This window comes from Leptonotus elevatus, chromosome 2, assembly GCF_054856555.1.
Source record: "Leptonotus elevatus isolate MCC_2025b chromosome 2, RoL_Lele_1.0, whole genome shotgun sequence".
Lineage (NCBI taxonomy): Eukaryota > Metazoa > Chordata > Actinopteri > Syngnathiformes > Syngnathidae > Leptonotus > Leptonotus elevatus.
Window position 1 is genome coordinate 38,555,540 of NC_141240.1, and position 23,480 is coordinate 38,579,019.

Consider the following 23,480-nt stretch of genomic DNA (forward strand, 5'->3'; position numbering starts at 1 on the left):
AAACATTGACTTTTGTGGGGATTTTTTGAAATGACAAAACCAATAATACTGTTGTATATAAATATAAAACAATATAAAAACTACCGAATCTTGAGAACATAAAATATTTAAAAATATTCAGTTTTTCTAAGAAAGCACCAGCAGCCGGAGATGATTTTTAAAATTTATTTTATTTCTCCATTGCATAGCTACGTTAGTAACACTGAACTGCTTACGACTGTGTTCGACATTTTGATTTGACAAGTTTCTTCTTGTACAAACAAATAAATGTACATCTTCATGACCCTAGAAGGTGAGGATGGGGGGGGGGGAACACAAAGCACAATTATTGTTATTGCACCACACCCCCGTTTTGTGTCCTATTAAACGCTACAAAGCTGCACAGTGCTTAGACAATTTCGTAAGAATTTGGCGTTCGTGTTAGGCACACAATGGCGTTGGGTGCTTTTTCCAAGAAAGCAATGCTAGCTGCTAGCATTGTGCTACCTGTCCACCAATGGTTTGATGTGGACGACTGCGGCTTAAAATTAATATCACTAGCTCAACTAGCTAGTTAGCATTGCTCTAACCAGTGAAGAATGTTTGAGCAGTTTGACACAGGCGACTCCACATGAAGATAAAAACATTTCCCACACCGCGTCTTAATCACTCTCCTCAATGGGTTAGCTTAGCATTGCGCTCACGGTCCACGTTGGATGAAAGTGCACAAAACAAAAAAGTAATGACATTGCTTCAAGGATGAAAAATCACAACATTGAATGTGCTTTTAATTATTGCAGTAAATTTTCTATTGATTACTAGACACATCCGCCCTGAGCATCCTTAAAGTGCATCATAGAATACGATGAATAGAGTTAATGCTGTGCATTTGCCACATTGTTGGATAAGTACTATTTCTGAAAATATGTCTTCCCAATTTTGATAAAGCGTGACATCTCAACTCAGCTAATTTGCATAACGCAGCCCTCACAGTCACAAAGCGTTTCAACGCCTCTGACTTGCCAGCTAAGCAAGTAGCTAGGCCCTTCTTTTTTTTTTTATAAGCCACAGGAGGAATTGTGACTGAATTGGATTCTAATAACCAGCATATACTCCAATTGGTGAATCTGCAGCATCTTGTCGATGAAGTGCTGTTTTTACAGGTGAAAATACAATCAAATCCTAATAGCCGCTTAATCAATGCTGGATATACGGTTAAATTAGCCAGTGGTGGTTTTGCTTAGTTCCACAGAGAGGTGAACTTTTTCTGCTCTGTCTCCAAGAACAGATTATTTCCAGTTACTTTTTTTTTTTTTTAATAGGCACTCAAGGGTTCAGAAGTCACAAAATATAGCCAGATTGCACAGAGTAGCCCTTGCTTTGTTGCAATGCCCTAGCTCCACCCACACTGAGTTTCTCTGATCGCAACTCAGCAGTTAGGATGGGCTAAGTTCGCCTATTTTATTTTTTATTTTTTTTTAGGAGTAAGCAAAGCTCACGTTATAAATGTTTGCTATCGTTATTATGTCGACATAAGTGTATAATGACGCATTTTCAGAAATAAGCAGCTGACAGATTGACTTAGTTGTATAATTACTCATTTGCTGCATGGGCAGCACGTCCAGAAAAAACAGTTTGTATACAAAAGTAAAGTTTCCATTGTATGTCCCTTGTAAATGTTCTTTTGAGCCATGACTTCCCGTCAAAACAGTACACCTGATAAGATTTCAATTTAAAAGGTCATTAAAACGGGCTCCTTGGTGGCATTTGTTTTCCCCCCTGATGGTTTAGCTGTGCTCTGGAACGGTCCCCAGCGCCTCTTCTGGTTCTCTGTCCACGTCCACATTCTGACAAAGAGAAAAAAAACTGTGAAGTCCATACGGCACTGAAACACATTCGACACACTCAGGATTTATTACTTAACTCATTAAAAGGCCATAAGTAACGATTTGACACAAATGTTGCCTTGCTAGCCTCCTTAGCTTAGCTGGCTAAGTCTGCTCGCACCACAGATGGTAACTCAATCGGCCATCAAAGTCAAAGTCCACAATACAGTGATCATTTCAACCTTATTTCTTGACAATTATATGTTATATGTGACCTCACTAGTCTATTATAGTAGATTATATTTGTGGAATATGAATTATGAAGCAAAATCCAGCCGTTATTTATGCATCTCGGGGGGCGGCCATTTTGCCACTTGCTGTCGACTAAAGATGACATCACAGTTGCTCAGGGCTCAGGCAACGACCAATCACAGCGCACTTGTTATCTGAGATCTCAACTGTGTCCGAATGTGCACCCTACTCCCTATATAGTGTGCCCTACTGAGGGGTCACGCCATTTTGTAGGCGTGTCCGAATGTCTAGGGAGCGAAAATGTAGGGCACACAAAATCACCCACAATGCACTCTGAAAAGTAGTGAATATCGATGTTCACTCAACCGGGATGATATAGACCACAATGCATTGCAAGAATTAAAAAAACATGGCACGGACGACAGCAAGCGCGAGAATCAAAGCGATGCATTCAATATATATTACGGAAATAATTTGTTTTAGTTGAAAATATTTACAATAAATGAAATGAAGTACAGTTTTAAAACATTTTCATTCATGATAAATAGTCAGAGATGTATGCAACGAAGAGAATGTAGTGAATGAGGGGTTAGGGAATATGGGTGGACATTCGGAAACAGCCAATAGCAACTGTGATGTCATTTTCACTCGACAGCAAGTAGCAAAATGGCCGCCTTTTGATATTGATAAAAACTGCTGGATTTGGCTGCTTAACTCATATTCCACTCACACAATATGAACCAGAATACCATATTTGGACTAGTGGGGCTGCATAGAAGATATTGTTGTCAAAAAAATTTGGGGGGGGGGGGGGGTTGACTTCCCCTTTAAAATACTCCTCCCACAAGCCGTAATCACATTAAAACTTAATAAACACACTTTTGAAACATATTGTTAATGTATTTCATATAAAAAAGTATGATAAACAGAAAAAAATCCATATTTGAATACAAGTAGGGCAGACTATATATGAGTATATATGAGTATTAGGGCCACGTATAAATATATATTTTTTTAGAGGGCGGGGGCAAAATTCCGAGAAAAATACTCACAAATTTGCCACTTTATAAACTCGCAAATTTTCCAAGTTTTTTTCTCCCAAATTTTAGACTTTATAAAGTGGCACATTTCCGAGTTTAAAAAGTGCCAATTTTTCCACTTTCTAAAGTTGCAAATTTGCAACTTTATATATATATTTATGTATGCGGGAAAAAAACTCAGAAACTTACGAGAAATACACGTAGCGTAGCTCTAGTCCAATCATGTAAGTATTCGATGGTGGTTAATGGGACGCTGTTAATAAAATAAAAAGGCCGGATGGAGACGGATTCATTCTTAAATTAAAACTTTACTCCTCAATCACCGCATCCAGAGCGACAACACTTCCTGATCCCCTATCAGCTGACTAACACTATCCAATCAGATGCTAGCATACTTTAGGTAAATGCAAGTGAATGACGGAGAGCAGCAGAACTTGTACAAAAAAATACCAAAATGTATGAATGGGTAAATAATAATTTTGGAAACATAAATGCACAAGTAAATATACATTTTAACAAATTAACGTAAATGCTTGATCGCCAGGTTGTGGACCTTTGCAGAGTGAGGTGTCTTTGTCGCTGGCCAGTGGCCGTACACAACGGTTCAAAGAGCGAATGCTTAACATGATATGGTTAATCTATACGAAAGCAATTACTATCTCCTTATTTGGAAACCCGACCGAAAAGTATTGGCACAAACAGTCAAGTAGTACGCTTCGTGTATGTCTCGTAAGTTTTTGAGTTTTCTTCTCGCAAATCTGCCACTATATAAAGTGGCAAATTTGCGAGTTTTTAAAGTGGTAAATTTGCGAGAAAAAAACTCGTAAATTTGCGAGTTTATCAAGTTTTTCTCTGAATATTGCCACCGCCCTCTAAAAAAAAAAAAATTATACGTGGCCCTAATACGCCGTCGTAGCAGACAACTAAATTCAATCTATAATTTATAAAGCACTTAAACAAACATTGCTGCGCACAAAGTGCTGCACCACACATAAGGCAATGCTTTCTTGATTGACATGTGTTTGCACTCACCTCAGGTTTACCACGGTGTGTGTTCACAGCCTCTACATTCAGGAAAATCGACTCCACTTTGCACCCTGCGCCGTAGCCACACCAAAAGCAAAACAAACAGAAATTAAAGCGGCGAAGATCAATAAACGGGTTCTCGCAAACCCTTTTATAATAGAAATTCATCCAAATGACCCTCTGACTTTAACACGAGACGTCAGAAGGAAAACATTGGTTTATTAACACTGCAATGATTGGGTCCTCACAACTCCCTTTTCATGATGAAACCTCAAAATGATCATCAAAGTTTGACAGCATCCACGTTTAAAGGTATAACCGGAAAAGCTTTGTAATTTAGTGTTGGCAAATCTGTCGAGGATACCTGCTTACGGTTGGTGTTGATTCGGGTAAATTCCCAGTTAGCAGTTTGTCAAAGTACGAGCCCTGGAACTCGCTCAAAATGCCTGCATGAAAACAAAATGGCTGACTTCCTGTTTAACGACATGCATGGATCCTTGGGACTTATTATGTCCTATTATGATGGACATGTCCAGCCACTTTCTTTTTCTCAAAATTTACAGGCACGCTGAAGCCCTCCCCCCAAAATTTTTTTGAGTGATTAACTCATTCACTGCCATAAATTCATAATAAAAAAAAAGATTATTAAAAATTAGGGGCGACTTTTTTTAAATTGTAATTAATCGTATAACTTCACCAGTTAACTCACGATTAATCGCAAATTTTATATCCGTTCTAAATGTACAATGAAAAAAAATTCTAGGTTTTCATACTCTTGTTAACAAAAGTGGAAACAAATGTTAAACTAATAATAGTTATAAATAATTTTCGACGTTTATAGCCGTCAATGGCAGTGAATGAAGAAGAAAAAAAAAAAAGAAGATTATTACGAATTTGGGGCGTCAGGTGATTAAAATTTTAATCGTAATTAATCGCATGATCACACATTTGATATCTGTTCTAAATATACAATAAAAAAATTTGAGCTTTTCATACTCTTGTTAACAAAAGAGGATTTTTTTTTTTTTAAACTAATAGAAATAGTTCAAATGAATTTTTGACGTTTTTAGCCATCAATGGCAGTGAATGTTAAAATGAGATGAAGTATTGGTCATATCAAGTAGGCTACTGTCAGAAAAATCAATAATAAAAACAATACTGGTAACAATGACATTATTAATAAGAAGAATATGAAAAATTGTTGCAAGTGACTGACCATATGCAACTGGGGTGAGTTTGAGGACCGTGTGAAGAGGACACTTGAGGTAGGGCAGTTCATCTGACAGACACGACACGCGTAACATGAATTATTAATAGCGCCGGCAAAAGAATGATGAATACAATACACGGTGATCGCTATACACTCTCACCTGAACTTTTGTCCAGGAAGTACGCCAGCAAACATCTCATCACGGCCTGGTGGCAGATGACCAGCACGTTCTCCTGCCTCTCCAGCTCCATGATGACGGGCTCCAGACGCTGGACCAGGTCCTCGTAAGACTGGCGAACACGACGCTTGTTAGAAGACAAACCTGATGACCGGCGCGAAAACGGACGGCCATTGTTTGCACGACAATAGCAGGGTTGGAGTTGAAGGGCAGATTTGTTGTGGGTTAAGGTTTAAAGGGGAGGGGTTAGGTCAAGTGCGCGATTCATTTGTCACTGTCAATTTGATAGAATTGAATGTTTTTAGATCATTTCGTTGACAATTTTCCCATCTTTTTTGCTGTAATGATTAATAATAATAATAATAATTTTGAGTGATTTACAAACATAGTCAAAAGACATGGTAATGATAACAATATAGCTTAGTAGTTTTGACTTTTGTTACTGAACACAAATCAAACCAGAGTGAAGTGAATTACACTCATAAAGTGTTAATATCGGAATGAGCCCCAAATTAAAAAAGAAAAAAAAAGTAACAGGCCTTCTAAAAACAAAACATCAAAACAACATTCACCTCGCCTTTAGGATAGCGGTAGCGATACTTGTCTTGGTCTCGCAGTGCAAATTCTTCCGGATAATTCTCCTGAATTTCCTCGTAGGACATCTCTTCACATACGCCCTGAAACACAACCCAACAGTGCCGTATAACAGAAAGGAAGCCATTTTGTTTGAAGTGGCCATTTTAAGGCCATTTGAGGGATTTCTAGGGTCCGACAGAGCCAATTGTTGCCAGATTTTAGCCACGTATACTTGACAGGTAGAGTGCACTAAAGAGTGCAAAATTTGAATTTGGCATGTGGGCGGAGCTTAAGGCCAAAGGTTTAAGAAGGCCTTGACGGAAAATAAGTCAAATTGCAGCTTATGTGAAAAAGGGTTCATAGGCACCCCCTGTTGGTAGAAATGGATAACTACACAAACTGTCATCTTGTCACTGCTTAAAATTTGTATACTCAGCAGTTAAGTCATTCACTGCCATTGACGACTATAGACGTCAAAAATGTATTTAATCTATTTCTATTAGTTTAACATTTTTCCCACTTTTGTTAACAAGAGTTATGAAAACCTAGAATTTTTTTTATTGTATTAGAACAGATATAAAATTTGTGATTAATCGTGAGCTAACTAGTGAAGTCATGCGATTAATTACGATTACAAATTGTAATTGCTTGATGTCCCTAATTTTTAATAATCTTATCTTTAACAAAAAAAGAAAAGATGATTTAAAAAAAATACAATTATTTTATTTATTTAAAAAAAAGAAGAAAAGATTATTAAATATTAGGGGCGTCAGGATTTTAATTGTAATTAATCGCATGACTTCACTAGTTAACTCACAATTAATCACAAATGTTATATCTGGTGTAAATGTACGAAAAAAATCTAGGTTTTCATACTCTTGTTAACAAAAGTGGGAATTTTTTTTAAACTAATAGGAATAGTTCAAATTAATTTATGACGTCTATAACCGTCAATGGCAGTGAATGAGTTAACATTCAAATGTTTCCCTGTCAAGTTAGCAACTGACGATGTGCACTCACAGCATCAATCTCATTGAGCGCCTTCCACTGTTCGTACGGCACCCCCAGATCTTCAGCCGTCTGAATGGTTCTCTTCATGTGGCTGGTCCACACCTTCAGGTCGTTGATGCTCTGCTTGCTCACGTACGCTCCCAAAGCGCTGGCAAACTGGGGACGACACACCCCCACGACAGGAACGTTTATGAGTCCAAGCTACCACGCGACGGCGCTCCCAACGCTTCTCACCTTGGCGCCGCGAGGCGACAAGCCGGAGTCCCCTCCGATTCGGCCCACCAGGTTGAGCTCGCTCTCGCCGTGGCGACACAGGTAGATGGAGCGCGGCGTGACGTGGATGTTCATGAGGTAGTAAACGATTCTGCTCTGGATGTGATCCTGCACGCGGTTCACTAGGTACTTGCTGCCAACGTTGAAGATCTTGATGTAGGACAAGTTCCTGCATTTGCGGAGAGCGGTGGGGAATAAATTGGGCTACATTTGTGTGGGGAGCAATGATGAAGATAAAATGCTTTGTTTGATATCAGATGTGCCACGTGCAATCGGATGTAGGTATGGGTGTATGGAGGACCAAAACGGACACAATTATGAATGAATGAATGAACAAATGAATAATTTTATGAATTTACGAATTTATGGATTTATGAATTTATGAATGTATGAATTTATGAATTTATGATTTTATGAATGAATGAATTAATTAATTTGTGAATGGATGAATGAACAAATGAATGATTTTATGAATTTATGAATGAATGAATGAATGGATGGATGAATGAATTAATTTGTGAATGGATGAATGAATGAACGAATGAATGAATAGATGAATGGATGGATGAATGATTGAATTTGTGAATGAATGAATGAACGAATGAATGAATTTATGAATGAATGAATGAATATGTGTAGGACAGCACACCTAAACAAAACTGCTGTGGGAGAAACCAGCACAAATTGCTCCCATTTGCTGAAATGACCCAAAACCCAAGGAAAAGGAGAGATATGGCATGACTCCTTCTTGTGATTGACTTCAAGTCAGCCCTTAGATCATCACAAGGTATTACAAAATGATCGCTATGTGGCCATATTTTCTTTCTGGCATTTCAAATTTCACAAACTCTCATTTTACCTACACCTCCTCTCTCCCATTAGCTACACCTGTCTTTCTATAAATAGATTTCCTTTTTCTATTATTATATTTCTCATTCATTCTGTTTCGAACTCTTATGTCCGAGTGTCAGTAAACGCGACGCAGGACTCGCGTTGGACGAGGTACATTACGTTCGTGTTCATTGCGACTACTGCTCGCCGCTCGCGAATTGTTCTTGTTTTTGGCGTCGGCTACGGCCAACAGCACCCGTTTGTTCAAGACAAATAAAAAAGAGTGACATTCCCAAACAACCGTTTGCTGGCGTACACGCGACGTATACGTCAATGTTGGCGTGCAAGAGTCTTGTACATTTTTGTGAAGCTTTTCGGAGGACAAGCAGGGAGGGACATACTACAAACTACATTCATGCCGGCAACTAAAGAGACACTTGAAAAAATAAACCACGGGAGCCACATATCGTTTGGGAATCTAAAATGATGTTGGACTTTGCTTTCCTTTTTTTCTTTTTTAATTCTGCTGCAGACGCCGTTCAAACAGGTGGCCTCGAAGCGATATGTCAGCACATCCGCCATATTGGATGTGGCAATTGTATTTGCCATTAAATCGACAAATAATGAGTAAGATTAAGTTAAAATGAGATAATCAAAGGTAATGGTTCTTGCGTTGCCGTCTACTGTATGTGTATGTACTGTAAATGCTGTCTATGATTATACTGTCAGCGGGTGCCATTCAATGGATTTATCCAAATATATGGGGCAAGCTAATACTGTCTGTAGAGTATTCATTATAACTGACCCCCCCCCCCCCCCCACGCATTTCATGTGCCCCCCTTAAGCCTGGGCTCTGGTGAAACGGGTCTATTTAAAGATGTAAAAATCACAATTGCTGCACATTAAGATCCTTTTCAACCATAATTACCTAAAGTATGTAAATCACTTTGTCTATGTCAGGGGTGTTTAAACTTTTTCCTCCGATGACCACATACAGAAATATCGAAGGATGCAAAAGCCACTTTGATTTTTTTATTTTTCATTTATCAAGCACATCAAAATCATTTTTGTGTTTTACTGCTCCCTGAACCACTTTCTATGAGGCGAATAATTTTGTTTTGTTGTTTTAATATATTTTTAAAGATTTTGGGATATTCGAGACCCACCAAAAAATATTAGCCCCAGCAGCCGATTCGTATTTCTACACTCAGAAACAAAAGAGGAGCAATCTGTCATAAGATGACCATTTTTTAAGTTCATTTGCATATTTTCACATTTAGAAAAGCTCTACTGTATACAAACAAATGTGTTAGTAGCAGATTATTTTAACATAAGCATTTTTAGTGTAAGCTGTGGACCGCTTAAAAATGGAGAGCGGACCACAAATTGCCCCCGGAGCCATAGTTTGGACACCCTTGGTCCATGTGGTCTATACAGTCTTCACGGCAAAGGAGTGACACTTACCTGTCCTTGTTATCGTCGAGCGTCACGTACGTCAACTTGTAACATTCAATCCTCTTCAGAAAGTCGGCGACGGCCTCGTCCTTGTCACAATTGATGTAATCGGGACCGCTAATCTTCACTTGCTAATTCAAAAGGGCGAACATAAAAGTGGTCAAAAGGTGTGGTTTCGAGTTAACGTAGTCTTGAAACGGACACACCCTACCTTAATATTCTCAGCAATGATCTCTGGATCGTCACAGATGGACTCCACAAAGAAAACCTGAACAAGCATGAAGTGAAAAAGTCAATTTTTTTTGGGATTAATTTCGATTATAGGGTTCTTGACATTTGTAAATAATAGGCAACAGGATACTTTTATGTGTGGCAGAAAAGTGATTGCCTACTGCTGACCGAGACTGAACTCGTGATAGGGTTGGGCAAATAAATATACTCCAAAAGGATAAGTTTTATTTTTTATTTCTTAAAAAAAATTACAAGTAAAATAAAATGACTCCAGCTGAAAATGCGGATGAGGAGAATGAATCAAGCGGATGTAAACAGTTAAGAACATCGCAAGAATGCCATTGACCATTTTCTGGATTCAACTTTCTTGGTCAAATGACATGTTTTTCCATTTATTATTATTATTATTATTGTTTATTTTTTTCTAGTGTTGCCATCAGAGAAAGCTTTCAATTTCGCCACCAACCTTGTAGCCGTTTTCCTTAGCAAAGCCGAGAATGAGCTCTCGGCGCTCTGCCGTCGTGTTTGTGGCATCGAAAACCTGAAATCAACACATCGTTCATTATTTGCACTGATGGGCATTCCGTCAATATTGACGAACAATGATGAACGGCCGTTTAATGAACCACGTTGAAAAAAATGGACAGACTAAGCATTGCCGAAAGTGTGTTTTCGTCCGTCTATGTAATGATCCCAGTGTTTCCTCTGGGGTCCGTAATGCCGTTTTGGCTCAGCGCGAAGTAGGTTATTTATTTTATTTTTGTATTTTTGCTGGCTCGAAGGAGTGAGCAAATTTCTTAATAGAAATGTAAACGCTGAATCCATTACCGAGTCAGTACTAAAGGACCTTCTCAGTCCATCAATGACGGATGCCCGTTTTGCTGACGAATGACAAACATACTGACGGACGGACGGCCACTTATATGATGCGAGACACTCTTTTTCACCTTCATTAAAAAAGTAAAAATAGCAACTTTTTAACATATTTTCATGATTTTCGATGAACTGGTTGTTGGACTTTACATGGTGTTTGGCATTGCTATTGCTAGCTTGATTTTGTGAGGAATTAAGCTTTACAGGGAGATGTTCACTTTATTACATTCTTTCCAGGCGTCCGGGCGGGTTTGAAATGGTCTGTTTTACGTTGTGCGGCAAATGGGAGGCGGAGTGCACTGCAGCGTTTACTGTGGCTGGCAGACTGCACACTGGTGCCCGATGGGTACGAACATAAGTAGTAAAACAAAAAAAAAATAAAATAAAATTGTAATTGGTGTGTGCGTCTCAATTTGCGACTGCCTGCCCACCCAAACCTAGAGCTCACTGCACGCCACTGCCCAATACTGATAGCTGGCCTTGTTGTCGAGCTCAATTGAGTACATACGGCGATGATAATATTTTCCTTCTGTTTTTAACTCCTCGTTATTGCTACATTTATGCATTAGTTTAGTGCTCAGTAGGGATGTAACAATAATGGCAATATCGCGATATTAAAATCGCCACAATATCGTCGCGTCATGATATTAAAAGCATTTGTATTCCATTTGTGCAGTTCTAGCACCCTCTGGCGGTTAATTTATCAGTGCAGTTTAATTTTAATTAGGAATGTTTTGACCACTGTGGCGGTTATCACTCCCATACATCAGTCATAACAGCAAATCCTTTTCAACTTCTCTATTAAAAAAAAAAAAAAAGTTATTTTGCCCACTTCAGCTAAAAACAGCTGTATGTGTGTGTATGTATGTACATAAACACCATATTATGCTTTTTTTTCTCCATATGAACTTCTTTTTTTTTATATCAATATTGTGAGTTTTAATACAGTGTGGAGAGTTTTTTTTTTTTTTAAATATCGCCAACCACCGCACAATATTGTTATAATTATGGTATCATAAGGTATCATTAAAAAAAGGGTGCCCCGACTGTTGACGATTGAACGAATGACGGCCGCTTATAATTCATTGCCGCGCCCACTTCTGATCATTTGATGATATCAATCATTTTGGACGTAGTCCAGCTGGATGACTCACCACCACTTGGCCCTGCTGACGGTTGAAGTAGTCGCACACGTCTTTTAGCGCGGCGATGGCGCAGGCCCTGCCGGACAACCGAGTAAAAGTATGATTAAGATGCGGCGGGAGAGGACAAGGAGTTGAGCCGATCGTACTTTCGGATTTTCATGGCCTCGGCGTTGTCGGGTTTGAAGAACTCGAAGCTGTTGTAGGCGCGCGTAGCGTCTCGGCGGTACTGGCCCACATTGAACACTGTTGAAGAAAGATGGCGACACATTCATGCAACTGTAAAACAATAATTAAAAAAAAAAACATTTTAAAAATCGACAGTGAATCACAAGATTTTACTGTTGTGTTTGTGTCATGATCAGGATTATTATAGTTTAGGATTTTTCATTTTAGTTAGTTTTTATTTCGTTTTGAGTTTTATTAAATTTAGTTAGTTTTAATTAATCTTCAAGGTGGTTCTGTTAGTTTTTATTAGTTTTAGTTATTTAAAAATTATTTAATTTTAGTTTAGTTTTAGTTTTTTTTTTTTTTTTTATTATTTGTGTGCAATATTTAATAAATACCCTGGTAAAATGAAAAAGTAACGCATTTCTTACCTAGCCTTGCATTTCTGCTGAGTTAAATGAAAAAGCTGGCGATCCGAGCCACTGGAGCCAAAAGTCAAGCACGCAAAATTTTCGCCTCGGAGCGACGTCATCCGAAGGTGCTTTTCTATTGGCTGCTGCTAGATGACATCACTTCTGTGTGACACACTTTCAAACGTCCTTATTCCGGTTATTATCGAAATAAATATACTTAAAATCACATTTAAAATCATCCCCAAAGGCTCATGCATTAAATTAATTTACCAAAGACTCAAATGCAGGACATTTACGCTATAATTACAGTCAGAGATGGGAAGTAACTGTACTTGAGTATTTTTTTCCAGTACTTTGTACTTTCTTGAGTATTGATTTTCTAGACTACTTTTTACATTTTAACATGAATATCTGTACTTTTTACTTGATACATTTTCAAAACAAGGTCGTTAATTTTGTTTTTAAATGCATGAAATCGATGGAACCTGGAAGAAAAAACAACCATCAATGTCTTCTAGCTCCACCAATCATATGAAGCGTTATGCACGGGTCCCAGCTTGTGATTGGCTCTGCGACACACTATATGTATAGCCATTTTTGCTCCATTGGCTAATAGCTTTCAAATTGACGTAGGAGGAAACATCTGGTAAAATACTCTTTACTTCTACTCGTCAAGTACATTTTGGAGCCTCTACTTTTTTATACTTTTACTTGAGTAGTTTAAGTACTTTTACCAAAGTTGTTTTTTACCCAAGTAATTGTACTTTTACTCAAGTAGAGATTAATGTCAGTACTTTTATAGTTAGTTTTAGTTTTTAAAAGTAATTTTTTGTCTTTATTTTATTTTGATAATGATTTTTTTTTATTTTAGTTACGGATTAACGGAAATAACCTTGGTCGTGATACCTTTGGTTGTGACGCCAATCCAGTTGAGGTACCTGGTGAGCTTCTTGGAGATGTACGTTTTCCCTCGGGCGGGCAGTCCCACCATCACGATCATGGTGGGCGAGTTGGTGAACTGCGGAACCGACGCTGTACAAACAACAAATACGATTTCGCCATTAGCACAGATTTGACAGAAACGACTGATTAAGAAATATGTATATATATAAAAAAAATAAAAAATAAAAAAATAAAATTAAAATTAAAATTAAAAAATAGATATATATATATATATATTCATGGAAGTGCCATGCTCTAAGCTAAACAACTCACATAAGACTGGCATCTTATTTTATTGTTACATATTAATTCTAAAAGGAATATTTTTGTTATCAATTAAACTGCCAAACATTTGAATTGTTTCGTTAAAAAGTATTAAGGGTTGTGTTTAAAGACCCACTTTCTCCAAGTTTCAAATGTTGTCATTGTCATTTGCATTTTCTTTTGATTGAAGCAGAAACAAATTAGGCTCAAATCCGAAATTGGACTTGGGGGCAAAGTTGAGTTGCTCAGTGACCACCTTGCGGGTGAATGACCGGCAGGGTGCCCGCTCGCAGTGACGAACGCCGCGCACGAACGCCGCCGATCTCAAACGTGTGCATACAAACACGCATGGCCACCAACAAGTAGCAGTACTCACATCCGCGACGCTTGCTCAGTCGGTCCGGCACCCACGGCACCCACGTCTTCTCCAGTCGTGTTTGAGTGAGGGTGCTGTGACTGTGCGACATCGCTGTGATTGTGTGTGTTTGTGTGTGTACGCGTGTGTGCGCGGACTTATAAAGTCTCTCACGAGAAGGGGCGGAGTCGTCCAAGCACCTGTTTGGCTAGCGGCAGGAGATGGAGCCTTGCCGATTGGACAATGACCTGAGCTGGAAGAGCTCAGCCACCAATAAGCTTGGATTGTTGCCTCAGAACATCACACGGATGATTTTCAAAAATAAGCAAAGTGGGTGTGTGTATCAAATATGTGAAACCTAATGTTGTTTTTGCAAATATCAAAGACAAAGCTTTATGATGCCAACTGATCATCAAATTTTGACACCGTGCTCCATCTGGTCCACATGAAATGTTTTAGGTCCAAAAACTTCGTAATTGACCATCTGGCTCGTATAACTGCTGCGGGTTGGCTTTCATTCGGGTGTATTCCTGCGTAGGAGTTCGGCAAAGTACAAGCCCTAAAAGTTGCTTCAAACTAAAATGGCCGACTTCCTGTTACATTTCAGGTAAGAGTCAATAGATTCATCTCATTCTTCTAATTGCATGTTCATCAGTCCTCGCTCCTCTGTTTACATGCTCGCACCTCTCACCAGAAACTCCACCGAGGAGGGAGGAGATTGACAGCAATAGGAATGTTTTTGTGAAAAGAGACGATCGCTCCTCAATGGATTAACTCATTCACTCCCAGCCATTTTCACTGAAGCAACCCCCTTCGCTCCTGGCTGTTTTACTGGATTTTGACTGATTTTGCAAGGACCTCAAAATATTGTGTTCTATTGCTATAAATACATGGAACCTACCAAAAGAAAGATTAGAGTCTCTTCTTTCATCAGGAAAAAAAATATATTTTTGTCTGTTTCCGTTTTGCAGCAATTAGCATTAGAATATAGCTAAGTTTCATCATTATTCACAAAACTGTTTAAAACACTGGGGAAGAGAGTTTGTTGCAACATGGCCCGGCTTAATCTCTTATACTCTGCTGCCACCTGCTGGCCATTTGTGTAATAACTACCACTCCTTCAACCGTTCTTTGCAGTTGAGAGGCTGCATTAAAGCCTTCTGTATGCTCTAGCATAATATATATATATATATATATATATATATAATACGTCTTTGGGACATTTAAAACATTTTAAATAGAACGTATTTATACGTTTTCGGGAGCAAATGAGCTGAAGATGATGTCATGTCCTTGACACATGCCACAAATACACCATCTGCATAGAATGACCTGTAAATATGTCTAAAATGTGGATATGTTGCATTTTAAGCATTTCGCACTGCACTAAATTGTACCTCAAAGTCTGTGGACTTTTACACGGTACCTGCATTTGATTTGTGTTTTTATTACACAATACTTGGTGATAAAACCTGCATCCAAGAAATACACAAAATACATTTTAAAAAGCAAATAGTGAAACTTCCATCCATCCATACATTTTCCAAAAACTAATTAAAACTAAATTTAAAAACTACTATATAATGAAAACTCCAAAACTATTATAACCCTGGTAAGAACCAATAGGAACAGAAAATTTATTAATTAACAATTAATCAGTTAAATAATTAACAAATGAAAACTAACTAAAAACAAAATTTTAAAACAAAAACAAAACTCTCAAAAATAATAATAATAACTACAGTACTTTATAAGAACCATGGATAAATGATAGTAACAAAACAATTATACAGTAAAATATGAACTATATGTACTATGATGAAACAATAAAAACAGTAGCTAAAACTAAAATTCTTCACCTCTTTTCAGGCATGGATTCCTGAGGCTTTTTTCAGTTTTGTTGTAGATGGGAAAACACCCAAAAATGACAGATGGCTGGGGACGCGCATGTTGATCAAACCAAACGTATGCATCAGAGTCCAGGGATGCGAACCTGAATCATTTGGCCCTTTCCGTCGGTCCACATTCAACATAGCAAGACCCCCCCCCCCCCCCCCCCCAAAAAAAACATGACGTCATGTAGCTACAGACAACTGCTGGACTTCCTCGAGGGCGGGTTCATGCACGCGAATGAATGCGTGTGAGTGTTTTCAGGTAGACGCTCACCTGTGCTCGTGCAGGGCACGCGGCGCGGAAGAAGAAGATTGTTCTTATTTCTTGCGGGCTCCATGAGCGACCACAACCGGGGTCCACGTGGGCGCGTGTTCGCCACGCGCCACTCGCTACGCCCACCGTGGCTACGCCCACGGTGACCCTCAAAATACACGCCCCTGATACAAAGCCGAGCCCCCACCGACACCGCCCTCGCGGCCTGACCCAGGACGCGCAGTCTCCATGGCGACGACGTGCACGCGCGACATTCCACGCCGAGCCGCTTTGTGGAAGGCGCGGGGGAGGTAGGGGAGGCGGTCAATTATGTCAACCAGTGACGTCACGGGACTCTGAGCACGCGCACTCCGACGCAGGAACTGCCCATTGGCGCGCGGCCACGTGTTTCCAGTTACGCAACCGAGCCGGGAGTGATGACGTTTTGAGCGTGCGCGTGAGTGCCTCGCCGTATGGACGCTGAAATCGGAGTCTCCTCCCAGCCGGCACGGCCCCCCCGTCTTGCGTCACCGTGGTGGGCTTCATCTTCCTCCAAATGTCACTCCCCTCGGAGCTTGTGAGCGTGCGCACTTCGAAAGGGTAAATTGGGCGCACGTTTCGTCCTGGCCAGTCTCGTCTACCAAGCAGCCGGACTGGTTTCGCATTTTTTTTTTTTTTTTTGTCTCTCGACCTTCCCGTCGTCCACCGCGCCCTCGGTAGTACGCGTGCGCGAGCATTCTAACAAACAAATAAATAAACAATTTGCATTCGCGACATGACGTCAGCATTTTAAAGGGACATGGACCAAATTTGAACACAAATTAATCAAACATTACTACGTGTACGGTATACCCTTATAATGCCAAAGAAATTGATTAAAAAAAACATAAAAACAAAAACTTTAAAATACCGTAGCATATAGTAGGTCTATGTGTAAATAAAATGATAGAGATTGTAAAATAGGCTACACTGATAGAAAATTAACACTGAGCATTAATAAAGGGAAGCAAACGATTTAGTTAAAAAGCATGGCACATAAAAGTAAACTAGAATTTATCCTCAACATATTTAAAAACAGTTCTTTAAAAGACCAAACGCTAATGTATTACTTAAATGTAAAAGTTAAATACAACTGAACTGTATGGTGGTGATTCTTTCACATACCACTAGAGGGACCCATTATCCCACACTTTGACAATAACTGGTTTATTGTAATGCATTGTTCATCTTGGCTGATGTTTTTGTTCAACCGAAGACGTTACCAGTGGCGCAAACGTTTGGACCCCGTTTCTCATTCAACATTACAGGAAAGTGTCCAAACTCTTAAACCATAGTAAATATGAGAAAAACGAAGACATTTGCAGTCACACGAATGGACAGACAGAAACGACAAGCCATGATGATTATGCTAGTTGATGTTTATTAGTTGACAGACTGGGGTTAGTTAGTTAGTTTGAGCACAGCGCACAATTCAACAAGCAGCTACAACGTTAGCACACTTCAGTCGTGCAGTATGGCCCCGCCCCCTCATCATCATCATCATCATCATCATCATCATCATCAAACCTCGAGAGTGACGCCATGCAACTGTCTGGCTATTTTAACATTTGCAGTATTGTTAGTATTGGTTATTTACCTCAATTGGGGGACTTTTTCCACAGTTTGTGTTGTTGATATACTGTATTGTATATATATTTATATATGCATATAAAAGAAGGCAGACATACGGCGTCAGAGCAGAGTAGCAACGAAGAGATGTTCGAATGATCTGAGAAATATATGAAGGGTCGTTTACATGAATGCTGTTCTGGTCAGAACCATTTCTACAAGAACACATACAAATACATGTTTTTTTTTCTACAGTCAGGACTGTCAACTCGTTTAGATGAATGTAAAAATGACCATTTTAGTACTATAGTATCACTGTATTACATTTTTGTGAAACATTTTCTGATAACTTTTAGTTTGTAATCCTGCATGTCAAAGAAAAATAATTGCAGCCAAGTATTCAAGCAAGCTATTGTACAATTTATTAAAAACATTTGGTAACAAAAACATGTGTTTGAAATGTCTTGCTGCATCAAATAATGCCCGTGATTTCCAGAGTTTGACACATATCATTTGGAATGTTAAAAAAACGGATCTTTTGCTTAAAATTACCGTCGTTTTTAAAAATGTTAGTTGTCATTATAAATGCTTGTAGTTGTTCCTCAACTCACTTATATCTAAAAGTCATTGCATTGTTGTTTTTTTTCAGTTCATAGATTTGTATATTCTAAAGAAATGGGACCTACATAAATCATTTCAAAATATTCCCCACCTTTAATGTGACCGTTAAGCTGTGCAAGTCAATTGAAATAATTATTTTTTAATTATTTTTGAGAGGGTAAGTTAAATTTAATGTATATAATGTGATTCACCCCAAATTATTTTTGAAAGTTCTAGTAGGCTTTTACTGCCTTTTTTTTTTTTTTTTTTTTGCTTTGCACCAACTGCTATTTCAAATTGTTAAAAATTCCTTCTGCCTTGACAAATGCCAAAGTCCCATTATCATTAACATTATGTTGTTGACCTTTTGAACATTTGGCCAAAAAAACTCAAGCATAGTTTATTGGTCCACATCACATTTTCCTTCCTATGTCTGGGAGATGTTATGGTCCAATAAAATCAAGATTGATATATATATATATATAAAAAAACCCTAATTATTTTCAATTTATTTGTACAGGTTATAGGTTCGATTAATAGTGAAAAATGTTTGGAAATGATTTACCTTGATGTCATTTTTTTTACCCCCCTCCCCAAAAATTGCATTTATGAAGGGGTGTGTAGACTTTTTATATCCACTGTACGCATGTGTACGTCTATTTCCCTCCAACAATCTATCAATTATCATATAATTGCAATTATATAACTGTGATATCAAACTGTTAACGCTATGTAGTGTTGTTTTACTCTGCAATTGGTTGATTTGCAAAACGTTGGTTGCTGTTGCTTACACAAACTTGTTGGCATTTCATATTGTCATTTCTTGTATTTAATATTACCGTCTTTGCCTCATTTTTGAACTTGTCAATTTTCAATTTGCAGCTCATACATATGCGAGTTGGTCTACAACAAAACAAGCGTCATGACTGTTAGAATATTCAACGGAGCATCGTCGTCGTCACCATCTGCTTCGCGGCTAAAAGCGCTTAAAAAAAAACAAAAAAACAATTCAGCGTGAAAAAGAAGTGTTTTGAATCTATGGTCTAAATGTGTCTCACTTACAAAAGTGACAAGAGGAAAGCTCTGTGTCGCGATCACACACTGAATGCCATGTCAACATCCAGCAAGAAAGAAACAATGAAACACTAACCCATTAACACGAACCCTAACATTGATTCTCACCCCTAACTCAGCACTGGTGACCAATCGTTATCTTAGCATTCAGTGTTAAGGCAACACAAGACAGCTTTATGATCCCCCCAAAAAATCAGAATATCAAAAAACAAACCAAGCGATGACAAAAAAAAAAAAACGACAATCTTAATGTGGTATTTACATTCAAAGAGCAATAATCAATGGATGAGCCTCCATGTAAGGTTTGCTACACAAGACCCATGCGGTTTCCTGGGCCTCTAATTGTTGAGTGTGTGTGTGTGTGTGCGTGTGTGTGTTGGGGGGGAGGGGGGTCACCGTGGATAGAGTGAGGAGGGGAGGCTGGGTGGGACTCTCATAAGGCAAAGTTTCTCCTCTCAATTCAAAAGAACATTCAGACGTTTCCGTCTGGCAGGATGGATGGTGACCGTGCACGGCCGGAAAAGCAACGTGCTGCGCAGGTACACACGATGGACGTATTTTAAAATGGCCGCTCTCAAGCAATGGACGTATTTTAAAATGGCCGCTCTCAAGCAATGGACGTATTTTAAAACGGCCGCTCTCAAGCAATGGACGTATTTTAAAATGGCCGCTCTCAAGCAGACACAATGTCACGTTTTGGTCACGTGACTCAAACGCCGCCCACCTTTGACCTGCCTATGGCTCGGTGGAACGTATTTGTTTTCAAGCTGGAAACTTCCCATGGGACTCAACGGGAGTTTGTGGGAATTCACAGCATCAGCTTGGAAATTTGCTACAAAAAGGCGGATTCGTCTATTATGCAAAACTTGCAAGGAAAAAAAACCCCATCCTGCATCGAAATCTTGTTGACGCTTATACTGTAGCATCAAAGAGAACAGAGTGGAACATTGAAGGTCCAACATTTTCCGCCACTGCTAATATGAAGACTAAAAAAACAAAAATCTTAAATGGGACATTTTAAAGTGACTTTTAAATGTTTTGTATGTACAAAGTTGTCATCAAATCTGAGATGAATTTGAAAAAAAAAAAAAATTAAGCTTTGCTAATGTAACCGGTAAATATGCTAAGAGCTCCATCGTTCCTCACCCTCCTTAGCTCCGTGGCATGATTTTAAAAATATATAATAAAAATGACAATAATGTGTACTATGAATTGGTTTGATGCACGCCGTTGTCATATTTATGAATGAAACACGATGACATCCACCACGTTGCAAGCCAACAATCTGTCTGCCTGCCACTTGATCAAATTCACCATCGCATTACTCTCCCTGCGCCAATACTTAGACATGGTTCCGATGACACCAAATAGTCAGGTGGGCCGGCAATGTTTCCAAAGAAACATCCCTCATTACGCCACAGCGCCCAGCACGACACAGACAGAAGAACCAAATTCCCAAACAAGCACATCGAGGCTTGCGTCGGCACGAAAATCAGGATATGCCTGTTTTTATGCTCAAGCACAAGTGCGCTCTCTACAAATCTAAAGCCAAAAAATATGCTTTACCACAGTTAACCTAAAGATTTCAACGGACTTTTGTCGGTGTATCCTCCCCAAATAGTGGTCAAATTCCCAAGTCTATGACCACATCTATCTTTTTGTCCTAATATACCTGCTGACTTTTGCTCAGTCAGGAGTGGAGTTTCCATCCACCCATTTTTATTCAAATTTTCAAGAAATGCGAAAATAAAACAATGGAAACGCTAGTAAGTCGAAAAAGGGCCCAAAATTCGCAAATACGTTTTTAAGCTTGGATGAGGTGGATTTTGAAGCGCATCGAAAAAAAGGAAAATGCTAATTTTGGCCATGGAAAAAAAGTTTTATGAATAAACGCTGACAAAACCGGATACACGTTGCACGTTTTGACCGGATATTACGTCACACGTACGTTTGTAGTCACAAAGCAATGGCGGGCGATTAAGTAAGGTATGTTTGGGGGGGGCGACGAAACTGAAATCTTTTAAAAATTAATTAAAAAAGTGATTATTAATGCAATTTTAGATGGAAAACAGCAAAGAAAGGCTACGGTTTATCAAGTATTACAAAAGAAAACTCATATGACATCGCACGGTGCAGTCACTTCCTGGTATTTTCTTCTTTTAAATTACTGGTGGATCACATCTTTATGGTGTATAGCGCCACCTACAGCGGCGGAGTACCCTCTCAATATTCGCAAAAGAAGAACAGATGGGAACGGGCATAAATCGCATGTCCGTTTTGTGCATTTTCAGTAAATTTGCTTAAAACATTCGAAACAATTGGATGGAAACGCCACCAGTGTTAGAGCACAATTAGACAAACAAGCATTTAAACTTGTTTGGGAAATGTTGGCGGAAACCGGAGTCATTTAGCGTTTCTTGAGTTAGCATTGGACAGCCAACCTTCGCCGATTCGCGGTTCACTATTGACAAATTCACAAATAGATGTTTTTGTCCGTCCCTATCCTGAGCTAGTAGTGTTAAAAAAAAAAAAGTCACTCACATTTTTCTGATGCTCCTTCTATAATGGTGTCAAGGAAGTACGTTGGAGTGATGCATCTTGACCGAGGCTAAGCTCGTTTTGTATGTGAGGGAGGAGACATGGCCGTGGTTGTTAGCGGATTATTATTTTTGCAGCATATGTTTGTTTTTGCTCTGCAGCACATAAAAAAAAATATCCGTAAGATGTTTATTTAGAAAAATGTAGGATGATTGAAGATGATAATAAAGTGTGTTAAAACCTGGGATCATAGTTTGTGGTTTATTTACTGTTTATTAAATATTTTTAGGGAGATCATCAATTACTCTCCGTTTTCAGTATTTGCGGCGTGGTTCTGTCTCTATCCCCTGCAACTTGCAAATGGTGGAAGGTTTGTGTCAAAGTTTTCATGAATCCCAATTGGAACGTGTCCATCTTGGAATATTACAAAAGCTGCTTAATTTCCAAGGTGGGACGTTTTGGAAAATTGGCATGTTACCTCATACATTAGGTGTGTGCGTGTGTGCGTAAACGTGGCATTGAAAAGGCGAAACACGGTGTAAACATCTTCTCTGCATAAACGTGTGGAATGTATTCAGACGGTGGGGGTGCGTGGTTGTGTGTTTAGCTGGGTCGGTTAAGGCTGCTCGACATGGATGGCGCGATGGGGGGAAGCGGGGCCGCGTTGTCCGGGGAGGCGGGGCCGGAGCTCTCGTTCCCGGCGGGGGCGGGGACGCGTCCGCTGTACTGGCCGATGAAGGAGCCGTCCTCGTTGAACTGGATGTCCACGCTGTCGCCGTACTCGGCCAGCGAGTCGTCGCTGCCCAGCTTGCTTTCGCCGCACAGCGACGGCTGGCTCTCCGAACGCTTCTCGTCCGTGTCGCTAGGAGACGATGGGAGGAATAATTGTCAGATGTGCAACTTTCATCGTTAGGACGTTTTTTTTTTAGTAATGTCAGGCGATTACAATTTTTAATCATAATTAATCGCATGGCTTCAATAGTTAACATGATTAATCACATATTTTATATCTATTCTAAATGTATAATAAAATGTAAAAAATATATATATATTGAGTATGTTTTTTGTTTTCATACTCTTGTTAACATAAAAGTGGAAAAAAATGTTGAATAGAAATATGGCTGCATCTTTCAGTCATTGATATAGTAATTTCATAATAATTCATAAAATTGAGTTACATTACAAAGATGTACTGAACTGTAATAAACGAGTGTGATATTGATTTCTGTTGGTCATTTTTCTGCCACTAGATGGCATAATTGCATTTGCAAGACATTGGTGACAGCTCAGTGCATTTTTCTATTCATATTAATGAATTATAATCTTTAACATGAAATAACTTGTGAAATTCTGCCCCTTTTTAAAATTGTAGAATACAACTTGACCCCAGTCTCCACAAATATATGCATTACTATTGCATTTATTACTGCAAAATTTTGACGCGGACATGTCTGCTGCATTGCGACTGGA

General features: G+C 39.0%; 2 protein-coding genes across 7 annotated transcripts in view; both read right to left on the reverse strand.

Annotated features, from left to right (window-relative positions):
• Window positions 1–151: 151 nt before the first annotated feature.
• Window positions 152–16,872, reverse strand: LOC147179937 (6-phosphofructo-2-kinase/fructose-2,6-bisphosphatase-like). 3 transcript variants are annotated; one of them, XM_086066933.1, is made up of 14 exons: window positions 16,661–16,872; window positions 13,391–13,516; window positions 12,053–12,149; window positions 11,916–11,982; window positions 10,355–10,429; window positions 9,869–9,925; window positions 9,667–9,788; window positions 7,333–7,540; window positions 7,108–7,254; window positions 6,084–6,188; window positions 5,494–5,623; window positions 5,340–5,402; window positions 4,130–4,194; window positions 152–1,826 (listed from the first exon to the last, which is right to left on the reverse strand). In XM_086066933.1, the coding sequence occupies exons 1-14, from the start codon at window positions 16,734–16,736 to the stop codon at window positions 1,767–1,769; spliced, it is 1,398 nt and encodes a 465-aa protein (XP_085923059.1). In that variant the 5' UTR covers window positions 16,737–16,872; the 3' UTR covers window positions 152–1,766. The 3 variants fall into 3 exon arrangements, with proteins under 3 accessions (XP_085923059.1, XP_085923060.1, XP_085923058.1); XM_086066934.1 differs by lacking the exon at window positions 16,661–16,872 and adding an exon at window positions 16,212–16,588; XM_086066932.1 differs by lacking the exon at window positions 16,661–16,872 and adding an exon at window positions 14,067–14,193.
• A 721-nt stretch (window positions 16,873–17,593) lies between these two features.
• The window catches only part of LOC147179938 (neural cell adhesion molecule L1.1-like), a 39,294-nt gene continuing 33,407 nt past the window's right edge, over window positions 17,594–23,480 (reverse strand). For all 4 annotated transcript variants that reach the window (XM_086066931.1, XM_086066930.1, XM_086066929.1 and 1 more), the window contains one exon: window positions 17,594–22,872. In XM_086066931.1, coding sequence (XP_085923057.1) covers window positions 22,614–22,872 — 259 coding nt within the window. In that variant the 3' untranslated portion in view covers window positions 17,594–22,613. The remainder of the gene's footprint in view (window positions 22,873–23,480) is intronic.

Bases quoted from the DNA above. Each gene is read 5' to 3' on its own strand.
- LOC147179937 (XM_086066932.1), bottom strand. From the start codon at position 14,157: ATGTCGCACAGTCACAGCACCCTCACTCAAACACGACTGGAGAAGACG. The intron at 7,255-7,332 runs GTGAGAAGCGTT...TGTCGTCCCCAG, and splicing joins TGTCGCCTCGCGGCGCCAAG to TTTGCCAGCGCTTTGGGAGC. The intron at 4,195-5,339 runs GTCAGTCACTTG...GCTACGGCGCAG, and splicing joins ACTCACCCCAGTTGCATATG to GGTGCAAAGTGGAGTCGATT.